Source organism: Austrofundulus limnaeus, unplaced genomic scaffold (assembly GCF_001266775.1).
Source record: "Austrofundulus limnaeus strain Quisiro unplaced genomic scaffold, Austrofundulus_limnaeus-1.0 Scaffold165, whole genome shotgun sequence".
Taxonomy (NCBI): Eukaryota; Metazoa; Chordata; class Actinopteri; order Cyprinodontiformes; family Rivulidae; genus Austrofundulus; species Austrofundulus limnaeus.
This window is the reverse complement of record NW_013952567.1, coordinates 411,339-427,231: the sequence shown is the minus strand read 5'-3', so window position 1 is coordinate 427,231 and position 15,893 is coordinate 411,339. Positions and strand designations below refer to the sequence as shown.

Sequence of the window (15,893 nt, the reverse complement as noted above, 5' to 3'; positions counted from 1 at the left end):
GCGACAAAAGCCAGGATCAGCACGGCAACTGCGAGGTACAGTCTCATCTTGGCTGTGAATCGAGGAGAAAAAAATAAAATAATTATTATGTTTTTCTTCTCAGTTTGCTTCGATTTTTTTTAAAACTGGAAGAAAGTTTGCTTAAGGTATAATGACGCTCGAAACACGTCAGCACCACATCCACTGGACAGCTCCCCTCCTGACTTTAGTCCACAGTCACCAATAAAATAAACTTATTTCGTTTTACAACGTTTACTTTTAATAATTACAAATTTACAATAACATTAGACATCTATGCAATATATTTTGATGATTTTTTTTTCGGAGGGATAAAATACGAACCTGTCTTGTTTTGTTTGTTGCGCCTCGGGTGAAAATTAAAAAAAGAATGCGTCTTGAAGTGCCACTCCGTGCGCTCCTTTTTATACTCGAGCCCGTGTTTAAGGGGGGTTGCGCTAAACTTCAGTTTCAGGTCAGCGAGCGCGCACATTGGCCGCGAGGCATCCCTGCCCACTTTATTGATCAGTGCATCCCGGGTGAGACGCTGTAAACAACAGACAYTCAGATCAGCATAATCATTGACAAATGAAATTATTACTTCAGTTTACGTGATGGGGCTCATGCATGTCAACTGCAATTAATGTCACATGGTTGTAGAGCAGAGCTTGCATTATGCCAAAAAAGGTTGGGAAGCTGTGTAAAATGCAAAAAAGGGAAAAAAATGCAATGATTTGCAAATGTTTAGCTCTGAAGCACCTCGTCTTCATTGAACATCATTCTGTACTCACATGCTTCCCTCAGTTCTGATATATATATTTTTAAATATCTACCTGGAGTTTTTGTAGAGAAATGTTTTCCAGTTTGGTCTGATGTAGGAATAGTTTTCTTGTTCCAAAACCTGCATGCACTTTTCTGCTTTGATTGTTCATTTCAGATGTGCAAGCTGCCAATACCCGAGGTATGCACCCACATACAATCAGAAAGGCCAGTTTATGGTGTCACAGATGGACTATTTCAATATTTTGACGATATTCTGAACTTTGCAAGTTTATTCAAAGTCTTTCACTTGAGGAATTACATACATACATATATATATATATATATATATATATGTATCAGTACTTTTTTTCTTTTTTTCGTGTCACTTTACAATGGATTTGTTCATGTCTGGCAATGTCTGGCTTTTTGCACCTGTGACAAAACTATTTTCCTCTGGAGATCAATAAAATGTCTGTCACTCTGTCAGTCAGCAAAAATAGTTTGAATAGATAAGTAGAAGTGTGATGTAGAGGATCATAGTTCATCACTGATAGGATAACAGACATGAACTGTTTAAAAAGCTCCTTTGGACCTGAAGTGTTGGCAAAAAAAGTGACTGTGTCAAACAGTCTGCATTTATTGTTATTAGCTTTGTTGTGATGTAAAGTTGGATTTAAAAGTTAAACAGTTGCAGGACCAAAGTCAGACCTATAGTGTCTCTTGTGAGGAACAAACATTGTGTTTTTAGGGCACATCTGACTGCAAAATTACTTCTAAATTGTTTTAGTTCTAAATAAAAAAATATGAAAACATTACCTTTTTATGACTAAGCAAAGAAATTTGGTTTTCTTGAGATTCTGATCTTTACTTTTGCATGGCCTGCTTGTTCTACTTTAAGAACAAAAGTCAATTCGTTTGAAAAAAGGATTTTTCTTTTTGCATGGCATGTTTCTATTTGTTCTGCTTACTAATATACTTAAAATACCTTTCCTGTTCTGTGATCTGCTTTGTGCAAAATGTTCCTTTTCTTAATGGGGAAGTGACAAAGATGAGGCCACATGTGGCCCATTCTGCCAGTCAGCATGTGACCCAAAACAAATCCATTTGATGTACTGCAGTAACCCCTCATTTAAACTGAAATATAAGTAAACTAAGATCCAGAAATTGTTTTGGTTTACAATTTAAAGCCCTTATCCCAGCATAAAATATCACATTTTCTCCATCCTGAGACATCAGCAACAAAAGTTTATGTGTTGCAGAAGATTTGACCATAGAAGTTAATTTTGTTATGAMAAGCACCCAACGTCTGAGCGCTCAGCGCTCACGAATTATCCTCGAAGGACTAAATCTCCGTCTCCTTTTTTATGAAACGGCCTGTGGATTTTATGAATAAGCCTGGACTTGCGTGCAAACAAGCTCTTTTTTTTAATGATTGCAGGAGGAACAAGGTGTGAAAGTGCCTCTCGGGTGTCCTCCTAATTTTCACTAATGAACCTCCCAAAAAAAGTTGTTTTTGTCTTTGACTGAGGCCCCTGCAGAGACTGGTGTTTTGTGCCAGCTCTAAAAAACAGAAAGAATGCAGTATAGACCATGGCTTTGAAACAAAAGTTTAAAAAAACTTCCACAAGGGATGTTTTTTTTTTTTTGACGGGGTTACTTGCAGACACAGGCTAGCTAGCACCTGCTAATTATTTTCCTTTTTTTTCTGATTGTTGTTGCTGGGCAGTTCTCAAAGTGCAGACACCCTATTGGAACAGACGGAGCAGAAGTGCTGAAGCAGCAGGATGCTTGTGGCTTTCCTGTTCTTTTTTTTTACCCTTCATGAGTAATCCTTCAGCAGAACTAGCTGTGAGCAGTTTCACTTCTCAGTAAGAAAATAAACACATTCTTAAAATGAGAGACTTTATGAGGGATAAGCAGCTGATAAACAGAGTTCGTCATCATTTCACTTTACACAGAACACCCTTTGACACAGACAGAACTCATAAACATGTTTTGTCGTAAACAAGTTGCGTGTTTTTGTGAAGAACATCATAAGTAAACTGAACGAAAACAACTGCAAATTTCACTTTCTTTCTGAACAACCACATTCTTCAAAGTTGTCGGTTTGCTTTTCAAACCACAATTGAAATTAAGTGAAACTGGTGTGTTTTAAATAGACATGTTGCCTGCCAGTGTGTTTTTGTAACATATCTCAAAAATTGCTGAAAATATTTTTATCGGAACTCCAAAACAAGTAATTATTGGATGTATGTCTAAGACTAAATAATTTTTAGAGTTGATGCTGTTTAGGATGTTTACAAATAATCAACATCGGACGACACATAAATCACCATTACTTAGTCAGTTTTACCAACATTGAGGTGGATTTGAGAACTTCAATACAGAAAACGCAAGAACCATAATTTACGAAGTTTGACCAAATCGGCAAAAACTYCATCATTGTACCAAATGATTTTAGTTTTAATCGTTGTCATGAAAGTCAGCAGGTGATTTGTATTATTTAAAAAATGCTAGTTTTGCATTTATTAATTTAGTCTTACAGACTTCTTTATTTTTTACCTTACATTTTTAAACAGTTTTTTTCAGCAATATGCCGCATCCCATCAATTCTAATCATTCCAAGAGTAAGACCTAAAAAACRTCACACCATATCTCAACTCAATGCTCTCTAAGTGATTAACTTCTCATAAGATGTACATTCTTTTCCTGAAGCTCGGTTTGTTGATCTTGTTTTGCAAGCCCTATACAGTTCGCCTGATCTTTTGATAAAGAAAACACAGCTGCAATGGTGTGCAGCCTGGATGTGAGTGGAAGGGTCAGAGGATTGCACAAGGATGGGGGTAAACAGTGCTCTCTGCTGGCCTCTGCTCTGAACAGCAAAGACAAAATCCTGCTGTGTTTGACGGACATAAAAAGGCTGTAAAACAGTTACAATTTTAGCGTTCAAATTGTATAATTTGCGTTTGCTTTAAAACAAGTGAAATATCTAACGACTCAATCATGCTATCCAAGTCGTTTTCCATAAATATATACAAAAACAGGAACAATTTAAAATACAATGCAGTTATTCTCAGTCTCATACCAGAAACAAAGCAACATGCATGCAGCCACCATCTACAGTCTCATTTGTGCCTTTGTTTAACTCACCTCACTTTTCAAATTGTTTACGTTATAATTGGAGTTTAGAAAAGTGGTTTGAGTGAGTACAACGTCACTGTAAAATTTACACCAAAAACGTGATTCAATCTATGGCACAACATGTTCCCAAACGCCTGCTGGGATGAAGAAAAAATAAATCTGGAAGCTGATCTGAACAAGTCCTGACAGGAAAACCTGTGGGTGGAGGGACGTGTGTGTGTTGGGGGGTGGGGTGTTGCACGAAAACTGTGGGTGGTATTGAGTAAAGTTTGGGGCTTTAAATTGAACATTTTTTTTGTCAAGGCCTACTCATCTATTAATCGGCTTGCAAGAGCACAGACAGAAAATACTAATAATAATGCATTAGCCTTATATAGCACTTTTCGAGACCCTGAAAGACACTTTACAATATTCATGCATCATTCATTCACACACTAATGATAGTAAGCTACWTTGTAGCCACAGCTGCTGTGGGGCAGACTGACGGAGGTGGGGCTGCCATACTGTGACCACCATCGGTAGGCAAGGTGGGTGAAGTGTCTTGCCCAGGGACACAATGACTTCCGGTGACCTTCTGGTTCCAGGGCGACTCCCCCAACCATTCTGCCACAGCCGCCCCAAACAAATGCTTAGAATAAATTTAAATAAATTACAAGTTAAGAAGTGCATGAACATTTGCCCTTTTTGTAGCTATATGAAAAAAAATATCAAACCATGTCACTAAAGTATCGAACCGAACCGTATCATGAATTTTCTGTAATGTTGCACCCCTGCCCGATTTCTAACATTAATTCAGGTTGGTTGAGATGCACTCTAAGGAAACAGGCTAATTACATTGAAGGCCTCCAGTGATTGCATTAAGACTGATGCAATCAGCTGAAACTAATCAAACCTAAGTGTAAATATGTGTGTCAGTTGATAGTCTTGAGTACATTTAGTAAAAACAAACTAAACAACCAGAATCATCTACATGATGCACAACAGTGACGTGAATCAGTGAAGTTAAACCGTAACTAGACCCCATTTTGAATAACGGATCACTCGTGAATGTGATGAAAGAAACAATCTGGAGAAAAGAAGTGTTGTTTTTTTTTCTATTTATCTTTTTATTCACTCAGCACAAACAAAAACAGGGGGTGTATATGCACAGAGCAGCATGGTGGGCATAACGTGAAAAATTCGGCTCAGTTTGGACAACAAACAAGACAGTGTTGCACTTTGTTCATATTTTCACCAAGTCAGTTTKTATTCATTTTCTTTTTTCTCAAGAAGTAGGCTACAACACAAGACTAACAGACAAAACTCAAGTAGTTCAGTCTCACGCATGAAACTAGTGGACATTTGCTTGTATGTGGTTGCAACATTACTCAGTGCATTGATTGAAATGAAAGACAGTTTTGTTTTGTTGCATTCAAACCCAGCAGCAAAATGTAGAAAACATCAAATGCAAAATGTATGGGGATAAAATGGTAGATTATTTAATTCGAAGTGGTAAAAGCAAAGCATGAGTAATACAAACTGATCGGCTGAGGTGCCTGTGTTCAGTGATCAAGAGTTAATAAAGAAAAATACCCCCCCTCCCCCATTTAATCCTCTTTATCCTGAACACAAAAGCCTAAAATATGCAGCAGTTTCACACCCCGCTCTTTCTTTTTCATGATACAAACAAACAACTAATTCACTCATTTATTTAGCTTCTCTCATCCTTTAAAATTAAGTCTTTCTTTAAGCAGAGGCGGWCTCTTTGACCTTTTCCAGGATGGTCTCGAACTGCTCGCGGATCTGGGTGGCGTACGGGGAGAGCACCTTCGTCAGCTCCTCCAGCTTGCCGTCCATGGTTGTGCTCAGCTCCTTCAAGCTGCTCTCCAGCTGGGTCTTGAAGTTCTCGGCCCCCGTCTCCAGCCTCGTGGAGATGTCTCTCAGCTTCTGGGTGGCAACATCGGTGGCCTCCTGGACGTGGGGCTCGACGTTCCCCTTCACGGTCTCCAGGTTCTGGGCGGCCCGGGACTGCAGCTCGCTCAGGTACGTGGCCGCGGTACTTGAGGAGAAACGGACAAAATGAAAATGAAATCAAACGGTTTCAAGTCAACAAAAATGAGGAATGAAAAGGTGAGTGAGACCGCGACTTACTCTCTGATCTCTTCGGTGTCTTTGGTCAGGCGCTGCTTCAGCTTGTTGGTGTAGGTGCTGATGCGGCTGTGGACATCATCCATATTCTGATCCACCATGGACTTGAGCTCAGTCAGGTACTCGGTGCTACGCTCCTTGGCGTCAGTCATGTCTTTCTGCAGCTTGTTGGTCAGAAGCTGCAGGTCCTCAGACAGCTGGTTGGTGGAGCTGACGGCGTGAGGGCCCAGCTTGGCCTGGACCTCAGCTTTGTATTTTGTCAGCTCTGCCATGGTGTTGGTGATCAGAGTGCTGGAAGAATCACATCCAATATCAAAATGTTCAGGTTTTAATAGTGCAGAATAAAAATAAAGTATTTTAAATAAGTGAAATGACCACTTACTCAAGCTCCTGGCTGAGCTGAGGGACCTTGAGGTTCCCCAAGGCATCATCAGCTTTCTGGTTGAGATCAGAGATGTGCTGCCAGAAGAGATCCACATGGTCCTCGAATCGGATCAGGGTGGGCTCAGCCTGGCGCACAGAACGGGCACTGCAGCCTTACAGCAGAAAAGTGGACAAATATTAAATGAGAACTGGGCACAATATGGTGCTTGTGTGAAAACACAACACAACACATACCGGCGATGACTGCCAGAGCGAGGATCAGAGCTACAGCCTTCATGGTTGCTCGTCAGATTCACCTGTGAAATGCTGGAAGGAGAAACAAAAACAGCTGAATTTAAAATAACAGTGGTAAGAGTTAAATGTCTATATAAACAATCATTTTAAAAGTCTTGTAGTTTCTAACAGCTGCTGTTAGAAGAGATCATGTTTGTGTTGTTCCGCTCACCTGAGAGGTCCAGACTCTTCAATGCTCCCGGAACGATGACTGAGGGCTTTTTATAGCCGGGAGAGGCTGCGGCTCCTGACGCGCAGCAGCGGGGGGTGGGAGTGGAGGGGAGTGGAGGGGAGTGGAGGGGAGTGGAGGGGAGGGGAGGGCGGGTGAAGGGTGAAGCGATTGCTCACTCGCGCGCGCGCGCACGAGGTCACGGTGATTTGTCTGCACAGGATGCCATGTCCTTGCACGCAATGGGTCAAAAAAAGAGAAAGTAATAAAAAAAGAAGGAAAAAAAAAACGCATCCAAAGTTCTGCCAGGTCTCCGGTGATAAGCTGACCCGAAACACAGAGAGGTGGAGGTTTCACTCCTGCTGGTGATTAACTGTCTCTCTGTTATTTGATAACTTGATTTTATTATAGAAAAGAATTGTATTAGTTTAAAATTTGATGCAATCAGACGTCTAAATACAATCATTTTGAAAGACATTCTCATCTATTTCAATCAACATTCACTGTAAAAAATGAAATGTTGGATTTATTAACCATGTTATGTTACCTGGTTCCACTTAACTGAGTTGAGTAAATTCAAAGTAATATACCAGTTTTTTAGCCAAAGAACGAGCATGTTGCTTTGAATTTACTCAACTCAGTTAAGTGGAACCAGGTCACATAACATGGTTAATAAATCCAACATTTCATTTTTAGAGTATAGATTCACTTTGTTCAAAATAAAATCAGAAATTTAAACTTAAAAATGTAATGTAAAACATTTTTTTTCCTTCATAAAAGACCAAATTAGCTGCAAGTTTGTCCTTACTTAATACATGAATGAAAACTCTGGCATAAAAGACAACAATTGGCCTTTTTTAAAATAGTGTTACCAAGTGATGGGGGAAAAAATTCTGCTTTATGTTACAAGTTAAACACACCATGCACATTTTCATGTGAACATGCTGCTTTCATTTGCAACTGAAAACCCAGCCATGAACCCCCGAATGACATGCAACCCCTCAATCTCTATGGCAGTCTCAGATCTCTAACAGGGACTTGGAGTGTGATTCGCAGCGCAGACAAATACAATGCTTGCACAACTAGATGAGCACGCTCAGGCTTGTGTGCAAGCCCACTTTACAAAAGAAGGATTAGAAAGAGAAAATGGTGGATTGGCACATGGTCGTAAAATACTCAAACTTAAGCTTGTTCAAAATCTGATAAATAGGGTGTAACAGAAAATTTGACATTTGAACAAAGTAAGGAGAGTTTTGTGCTTGAAAGAATTAAAGCAGCTATTTATCCTGTTGCTAACTTTCACTACACTCCCTGTAGACATGCCTGGTCCAATAAGACATGGCCGGCCCGTTATGTTGCTGTGGTTTTAACACATTGTTGCTGTTTGACTGCACAGAACAGGGTAAAGTACTTCAAGTCAATTAATCTGCTGTTTACCTTAAGTTTACAAGTGTCTCAGCAGGTTCAGCAGACAGAAAACAGCGTTGGAACGACAAAGTTTGTGTAGAAACAAGAGGTCTCCCTTCAACATAAACTGGAGGTGTGTCTTTTCTGGTTAAAACGTGTTTGTTCCTCATTCAGTGAAATTGCTTACTGTGTGTATTGTATTCAGACATTTTACTCACGTAAAAGTACTTACACTTCATTAAAGTATTACTTAAGTAAAATAAAAAGTATGGTTTAGTAAAACCCCTCCTAAAAGTACTTTTTTTCAAAAAAGTTACTCAAGCACATTCAGTTGAGTAAATGTAACTAGTTACTGCCCACCTCTATAATTTACCTTTTTTATTGGGTAAAATCAATGGGGCATTATATATTTTTCAATATGATATAGTGTTTTAAAAGAAAAAAGTCAAATATACAGTTATTTTATCTCTTCGGGCTGCAGATTGAAACCCTATTGTTGGTCATGTGTAATGACCTTTRCCCTTTATGAGCTGGCCTCTTTGTTGTCAACCTGCAACTTAAACTGAATCGGCTTCACCCTGATACGTCTGATAATGTGTGATCGGTAGAGAAAGTCGAATTTTCTGACTGTATTCTAATGGAGGACCCCCCCCCACCCCACCCCTTAAAAAATCTGAAAACAATGAGACAAAGCTGGTGATGAAGCTTTWGTTTCAGGTGTTTTGTTGTCACCTATCTGTTAAAACTAAAACCATTTGATCATGTTCCAGCTCAATAGTGGTTTTAGGAAATGTGTCACAAGTAGAAAGAAACAACATATCCAGCTTTATAAACAGTTTTCCACACATCATGAACATTGAGAAATAATGTTCCCAACTCTCAGGAACATTTTCAGTGCTATGTGGGGGCCTTTGCCTCACACAAATCTACAAGTGAGGAAAACAGAAATGAAAACAAACTATTTTTGACTGAATTTTGCTGAGAGAACAAGTCAACTTTTGCACTCAAGTAACAAGGAGGTCACAAGCCAAAAACAGTTTAAGTGTGGTACCTTTCCCTTCTGGGCCCTGCGGATAAACAGACAGAAGGCAGACAGGGAAGTGAAAGACAAACAAGAGAATTATGAGGTAATACAGTGAAAAATCTGACTCAGTCACGCAAACTGGAGTTGCTTCTCCTTTTGCTCCTCCACAACAGAGGATGTCTGATGTCAGGGAGCTGTCTGAGGGAGAAGCTGGACTGAACAAAAGTAACCCCAGGAAGTGTGTTTTTGCTTAAGATGATGTCACTTCTTGAATGGACAACAACTGGGCAGAAGGTTAACACAGTTTAAAAAGACAAAAGTTGTCAACATCCCATTTTCTAATGATTTGAAACGTCTATATTTTGATTTCAAACAGAGGAGCTACATGCTTTTGTTTTGTTTTTCTCTGTCTAACTTTGTTTTCTTGTTTCTTTTCTTTTTTTTTTTTTCTGGATCTTTGTTGGATTGTTCATTTTAGTCACAAATGTCCTAAAGTAACTTCTTACAAATTATCATCTGGTTCTGAGTCAGCATGGTGTCAACTGAAAGATTCAAACTGTAGGAGAACTGCTGACTGTGTAACAACAATAAACACAGCAAACTTCTGCAGAAGTTATCATTTCCACATCAAAGGCAACAAAGAGTCAAGCATGTTAAACATGATGTTTAAACTAGTGTATTTAGATGCATTAAACTTTTGACAGAACCAAGCCTAGTTGYTTTCAGCTTATAAACTACATGTTATAACATGTAAGCTGCAGTTCCATGTTTATTGTATGGATATGAGAGCAGCATCAGATTTAAAAGCTCAAAGAAGTGGGAGAGCTAACTCTTTGTTTTTCTTACAGGCCCTTTCTATGTAATCTGATGGGATAAAGAGTGGGAATGTTCTGGTTTATTTGAGACAGAGACATCAAACCGCTTCGATTGGTGTATTGATTGACACATTTGTTGTTTACAGAATTATGTAATTAGTTGGTCACGGTCATCATTTTATTGTAATTGACTTTTACAAGAACAAGACAAATGAGTAAATGTTTGACAAACAAAAATAGTCTTTAATGATAACGCAATGAATGATAATCTTATGCGATTAAACTTATAAAAACAAAATGAAAATAGCTAATTGGAATCAGATCTGTGGTGTGTGCATGTGAGGTTGTGTGTGTGGAGAGTTAACAGCAGCTCCTGGAACAGCTGGGGGCAGGACAGAGGAATGTTGTTTGCCACTGGGTAAGGCAGGGTGGGCGTAATCTCTCTACTGGTTCAGAGGCGCAAAAAAAACTGAATAAAAAAACAAAGGTAAGCAGGATATGTTTATCAACTTTCAGGCTTGTAAGAACAAACCAGGACATGCCTTGTCCCCATATCCACAACTTAGTCTTATAGGAGGGAGTTAAGGGGGGGGGGCTTTTGTAAGATGATGCTAAACYAACAGGAAAAGTGGTGTCACCCACAATCACGCCACTTTCTGTGGCGTGATTGGGCGTTCTTAAAACTCACCTTATTTCTCTGATTTGCTTATAAATAACAAGGTCTTTTATGAATAATTTAAGCATTAAACACAATGCTTTAATRATCGCTCCAATAATTGTTAATTTGGAGATCAGTCACATTGTAGTAATGTTTCACACAACTTAATTTKAATGTGTTTGTAAATGTGAAATATRAAATGAAATKAAATGACATTTTAGTAAAACTGACAGCTTGCTCACATCACTAACAGCTTGTTTTCCCATGCTAAATGCACAGTAGGTGAGCTTGTTGATCATTTTACTTTAAACTATAAAAATCCCTTTTAGATTTTGTGGTTAAACTATGAGAAATTTTAATTTTTTAAAAGAACAATCCCATTTGTTGAATTTGCTGGGATGGTCAGTCTTGAGCAAACAGCCAAGATGTTTGCAATTTATATATAGCGCTTGAAACAGAAGACTCTTTTCATTTTGAAAAGTACAGCAATATTTAAATTGTTTATTTTATATACTTTTTGGAAATTTTGAATTGTGTGGATATATTTATAAGCATGCAGGACTTCCATCCATCCATCCATCCATCCATCCATCCATCCATCTTTTACATCCACTTTTATTTTTTTGTGTGTGTTGCAAGGGAGCTGGTGCCTTTCTTCCACTGTGCCAGAGGCAGGGTTCATCCTGGACAGGTTGAAAGTCCATCAAAGGACCACATAGAGMCAAACAAGACAAACCATCATTCATAAATCTCACTCACACCAAGGCACATTTAAGAGTTACTAATGCACAAGATTTTAGTTCTGGGGGAGGACACAGTGTGCAGGGAACATGCAAACTCCACACAGAAAGACCCTGGATGGGAGATGAACTTGTGACTCTCTTGCTGTGAGGCAACAGCTCTAACCACTGTGACCATGGACATGGGGGAAAGTGGACCTGAGTACCCAGGACCCAAGAAGGGTTGGTGAAACTGACACAAGTTATTTTTACGTGACCATTGTTTGGCACAGTGTTATTTTATGTTGTGAAGAAAGCTGCATGATGGTCATGTCAGTTTATGAGTGGGCCTGTCATCAAATCAGCAAAAAGTCAAACGCCCCCCTAAATTCACTGTTGSTGGTTATCATAATTACACCTGTTCACTGGGCAAAGCTAATAATGATTTTAGTTTGAAACATGCAGTTGTGTGTCATCATTGTTTGGCACAATATGTTGTGTAATAAATAAAATTAAATGAATAATAAACAAAATGAATGTAAAAAATCTCCTCTAAGCCTGTTWGGGATAATATATCACATCAATTTAATTTTCTGAGCAATAAGTGAGTTTAAAAACAGGACGATGCATCTAGTTTAATGAAGAAACTGTCTATAGTTGTCTCTAATTAAGTCTTTATTTGTGTAAGTAAAAATATCTTTAACCTGTTAGAATACATTAGAAATCAGGAAATAGCTTCTACTTTATTCAAATTTTTCTGGGGGAGGACCCCCAGACCCCCCTCCAGTGTGTCCTTTACATACATTACAAACCTTCTGACGCCCCGTTAGAGAACATAAACACATCTGTAGTTCTTCRCCTGTGTGTTTCTATGGCTGATTGTCAAACTGTATTCTTAGTGAGTTTAAAGAGCTGATACATTACATGCTTTAATAAAGGTGAACATAATCTCAGTTAATATGGTTTGACTATTATTGCATCACAAAAGAAGCATTTGGTGTTCAGTTTATGACGTGTGCAGACAGTTAAAGTGAGTACACGTCATGTACCAAATGTTTGTCTAAAGTTCAAGAATAAATGTTTTTAAATCAAAATGTGCTCGAGTGTCATAGATCACAACATTAGTACACAAAACAGATGTAGCAAAATGTTTTAGGTAKTTGAACACAGGTAGGTAAAATGTATCAACTCAGCTGGTGAATGAAAGAACCACTCATCAATTTAATCTGATCTGATTGTAGCTTAAAACCCTAGTTATGCTTCTTTATTTAAAAGAATGCCCCCCTTTTTTTTCTTTTTTTGCTCAAGCACCTAATGCACTGGCATGGATAGAGGCCCACTGACATCGAGAGTGTACAGGGCCCAGAATTTGGTGCTACACCCCTGACTGTGACTCACTTACATGTAAAAGTCTATCGTTTAAAAAAGAAAGATCCACCTGTTTTATTTACTTTATTTTTAGAGGAGTCTAATTGTTGGCAACTAATCTTTAAAACTTGATGGCAACCTTGGTTACAAAAAAAAATCTGTAAAACGTTTGTTTTTTCAAATCAAACTTGCAATCACAATTAAAAAAATAGATTTTTTTTTCTCCCAAAATGGTCCAATTCTTTTGTTTCATTGGGTTTGTAATGTTCCACTGAGGATAAAATTTTGGTATGAGGTTTGCAGATCATTGCATTTTGCCTTTAGTTATGTTTTACTTAATGTCTCACCGTTTTGTCTTTGTTTTACATTGTTTCACAGAATATTCAAATATCTCCTTGTTTATAAATGCTGAAAAGTCAACAGYTGACTTTTTATTTTACAGCTGCAACAGTTAGTGGATTACTAAACCAGGATTAATTTGGACATTTTTGTCTATTTTGTTATATGTACAATAACCCAGTCATTCTTAGAGAAAAAAATCTTTTGAAAAAACTTGCACATTTTTACCACAAAAAGCACCCAAAGCCCACAGTTTGTTTTGCTTTTACTTTATTTTCCATAACATAGGAAAAAAAGATACAGTGTGTGGTCACAGACCAACTTTAACTTTTCATGTCTCAACTTTTTGTTGACAGTGTTTGCATATTTAACAATACCMACAACCTTCAAAAAAGGTGAATTATTGTTTCTGAAATGGACATGTTACTGGGATCAGGGATAAGGGMACTCAGTTTTATTTGATGCAGATATTTTGCGCAGTGGCTCGTGGACTTTGACTTAGTTGGCTTTGATATAGGATTCATAAAGAGAGGTGAGGCGATCCCGGAGGTCCTGGGCGTAGGGGTCCAGCTTCTCCCTCAGCTCTTCAACGTAGGGGGCAGCCATGTCTCTCACCTGCTGGGCTGTTTGTGTGAGCTCGGTCTGGACTCGCTCGGTCATGGGGATTGCTCTCTGTTTGAATTCCTCCAGATGGGGCTCCAACTTGCTCCTCAGTTTGTTGGTGTGAGGCTCCAGCATATATTGCAGGTCTGTGACAGTCTGGTCTATGCTGGCCTTCAGCTCCTCGCTCTTCTGAATCAGAGTGGTCCTCAGGGCTTCGGAATCCAGAGACTCGGAATACGGGGCCAGCTCCTGTTTGAGCTGGTCCACTCTCTGCTGGATCTGTGCCTTCACGTTCTCGGTGTAGGGCTCCAGCTTCTCCCGGGCTGTGTTCAGCTCCTGGGTCACACGCTCTTTCAGAACTTCAGCCTCTGTGGTGAATCTGTTGATCAGGTCCTGGGTTCCAACAGGAAACTCATCCTGCAGGGTGACTGCATACGTTTTAGCTAAGTCAGCACTTTCTGTCAGACGGTTACTAGATGAGCAAAGAGATAAAAAAAAAAAAACAAGACAAAAGCAGAACAGTGATTTTTAGAGTTAGCCTGTGTTTTTTCTATTGAATAACATCAAGTATTATTTATCTGTTTTTCATCTGTGCTCTTACCTGATATCCTGGCCAATCTGAGATTTTTTGATCATCTGCAGGGTGTCATCAGCTGTCTGCGTGGCTTTGCCAACATACTCCCAGAAAGCATCTTTCATGACTTCTATCTGGGGCTTTGGTGCATCAGCATAGAAGATATTGGCATTGCAGCCTGTTSGGCAGACAAAAAAAAACAGCTCAGGAATCTTCAAAATATTCCAGAAATGCATGAAAATGGAGACTTGGAGCTTAACGAAGTGTTTCACCCAACAAGCTTACCGGTAAAAACGGCCAGGACGAGCACAGCGAGGACCTTCATGGCTCTTGGACCCTAAAACAAGCAAGTACCAGTTAGTCAACAAAGCTCTTTTTTTTTTTTTTTTACCAGTGAGTAGACAAGAAAATAGCTATCATTTATTCTTCTTACCTGAGTTTGCAAGTGTGTCTGTAAATCCACTTGGTTGTGCTTGTGCTCAACTGGTGAGATTCTGCAGCTTATATAGCAAGCCAGACAGTAACGATCCCAAAGTCCAAGAGGTAGTGCTTTGCTGTCACCTTGCCTCACCCTTCTGTTCGTACTGAGATCTTGTGCTTGCAAATCAATGTGACACACAGGCTATAGTATGCATGAGCCCCTCTTGTTCCATAGATATCTAAATAATCTTACTCTATGTTTAGCAGCCGAGTAATTTTGACAATAATTTTTTTTTGTTTTAAAAGTACATACATATATGTGTTTCGTTTCTGAGTGGAACAAAATCCATTAGTTTATCTCTAAATATTTGTCTGTAATCACATAGTTGTTAAGTTTTCCATAGCTCTAATATTACAGATCAGTTTCTTCTTTGCCTTTAATTTTCAACTTTCATTAAAACACAGTTTTAGCTTGTCATATTGCCCACAAACATTACAGTAATTTTTGCCCCTTTTATCTTTGTCGTGCCAATGTTCACCAACCTCAAGTATCTGTCTGGCCAAAGGTTAGTAGATTCCAGCTCTGTCAGCTTCAGAGGGACAAAGTAGCTTCTGTTTCACACCAAACAAATCATAGTGCAGTTTCCATTAAGCAAATCCAAAGAAGAAGGAAAAAAAACTTTTTTATTTGTATTTGTCTCTTCTTTATGACCCTACTTGGTCAAGTTCAATAGGATGATTGAGATATTAAACCCAGATTAAAAATATATATGGAACAATTAAACTTTTAACATACATGCTTTTACAGCTTCCTTTCATGTACAATATATAAAATATCACAATCAGAATATGAAAACAAAATTTAAACTATTAGCTTGTCCCAGTAATGATGCCCTTACTGAAGAAATAAAATATTCATTAAATAAGTTAGCAATTTTTTCATGATCAGAAACAAGAAGTCCATTTACTGAGATTTGTGAATTGTTATTAAATGTTTTATTGTTACTTTCACCTGTCACTGACTTAATCGTTTCCCATAATATGAAACATGGGTAACTTTGATTTTGGAATCCTTTTAATGAAATTATGCACCTCCTGTAGGTTTCTTAAGGT

General features: G+C 38.6%; 2 protein-coding genes across 2 annotated transcripts; both read right to left on the bottom strand.

Moving 5' to 3' along the window:
* Positions 1 to 4,980: 4,980 nt before the first annotated feature.
* On the bottom strand, positions 4,981 to 6,881 carry apoeb (apolipoprotein Eb). Its single transcript, XM_014017289.1, has 5 exons — positions 6,857 to 6,881; positions 6,646 to 6,717; positions 6,410 to 6,563; positions 6,031 to 6,318; positions 4,981 to 5,938 (listed from the first exon to the last, which is right to left on the bottom strand). Exons 2-5 carry the CDS (start codon positions 6,686 to 6,688, stop codon positions 5,626 to 5,628), a joined length of 798 nt encoding a protein of 265 aa, XP_013872743.1. The 5' UTR covers positions 6,689 to 6,717; positions 6,857 to 6,881; the 3' UTR covers positions 4,981 to 5,625.
* A 6,555-nt stretch (positions 6,882 to 13,436) lies between these two features.
* On the bottom strand, positions 13,437 to 14,811 carry LOC106523749 (apolipoprotein A-I). Its single transcript, XM_014017288.1, has 4 exons — positions 14,794 to 14,811; positions 14,646 to 14,697; positions 14,388 to 14,538; positions 13,437 to 14,258 (listed from the first exon to the last, which is right to left on the bottom strand). The coding sequence occupies exons 2-4, from the start codon at positions 14,683 to 14,685 to the stop codon at positions 13,682 to 13,684; spliced, it is 768 nt and encodes a 255-aa protein (XP_013872742.1). The 5' UTR covers positions 14,686 to 14,697; positions 14,794 to 14,811; the 3' UTR covers positions 13,437 to 13,681.
* Positions 14,812 to 15,893: the final 1,082 nt, after the last annotated feature.

Bases quoted from the DNA above. Each gene is read 5' to 3' on its own strand.
- LOC106523749 (XM_014017288.1), bottom strand. From the start codon at position 14,685: ATGAAGGTCCTCGCTGTGCTCGTCCTGGCCGTTTTTACCG. The intron at 14,259-14,387 runs GTAAGAGCACAG...TTGCTCATCTAG, and splicing joins CAGATTGGCCAGGATATCAG to TAACCGTCTGACAGAAAGTG.